This window comes from Lipotes vexillifer, unplaced genomic scaffold (assembly GCF_000442215.2).
Source record: "Lipotes vexillifer unplaced genomic scaffold, Lipotes_vexillifer_v1.1 scaffold109, whole genome shotgun sequence".
Classification (NCBI taxonomy): Eukaryota; Metazoa; Chordata; class Mammalia; order Artiodactyla; family Lipotidae; genus Lipotes; species Lipotes vexillifer.
The window spans coordinates 341,871-342,142 of NW_006790015.1; the positions used below are offsets into that span (position 1 = coordinate 341,871).

General features: G+C 70.6%; 1 protein-coding gene across 1 annotated transcript in view; it reads left to right on the forward strand.

Annotated features, from left to right (window-relative positions):
* The window catches only part of CENPS (centromere protein S), an 11,070-nt gene continuing 10,798 nt past the window's right edge, over positions 1-272 (forward strand). The window contains exon 1 of the mRNA XM_007463147.1: positions 1-88. Coding sequence (XP_007463209.1) covers positions 35-88 — 54 coding nt within the window. The 5' untranslated portion in view covers positions 1-34. The remainder of the gene's footprint in view (positions 89-272) is intronic.

Consider the following 272-nt stretch of genomic DNA (forward strand, 5'->3'; position numbering starts at 1 on the left):
GTCATCGCGCGCCTGCCAGGATCCGCCCGCGGTGATGATGGAGGAGGAAGAGGGGGCCGAGGAGCAGCAGCGATTCTCTTACCAACAGGTACCGGAGAATGCAGTCTTGGCTGGGCTGGGGGAGGACGGCGTCTAGCTTGTGCAGGGGAGAAAAAGGCCCTGCCTCCGCCTGCTCTAGCCTTCGTGCCGGGGTCGGAGGGCGAGCTCGGGCCGGCTCGGGCCGGCTCCGGCCGCCTGGCGCCTGCGCTTAGGCCGGCTCGGCTGCCGCCGGG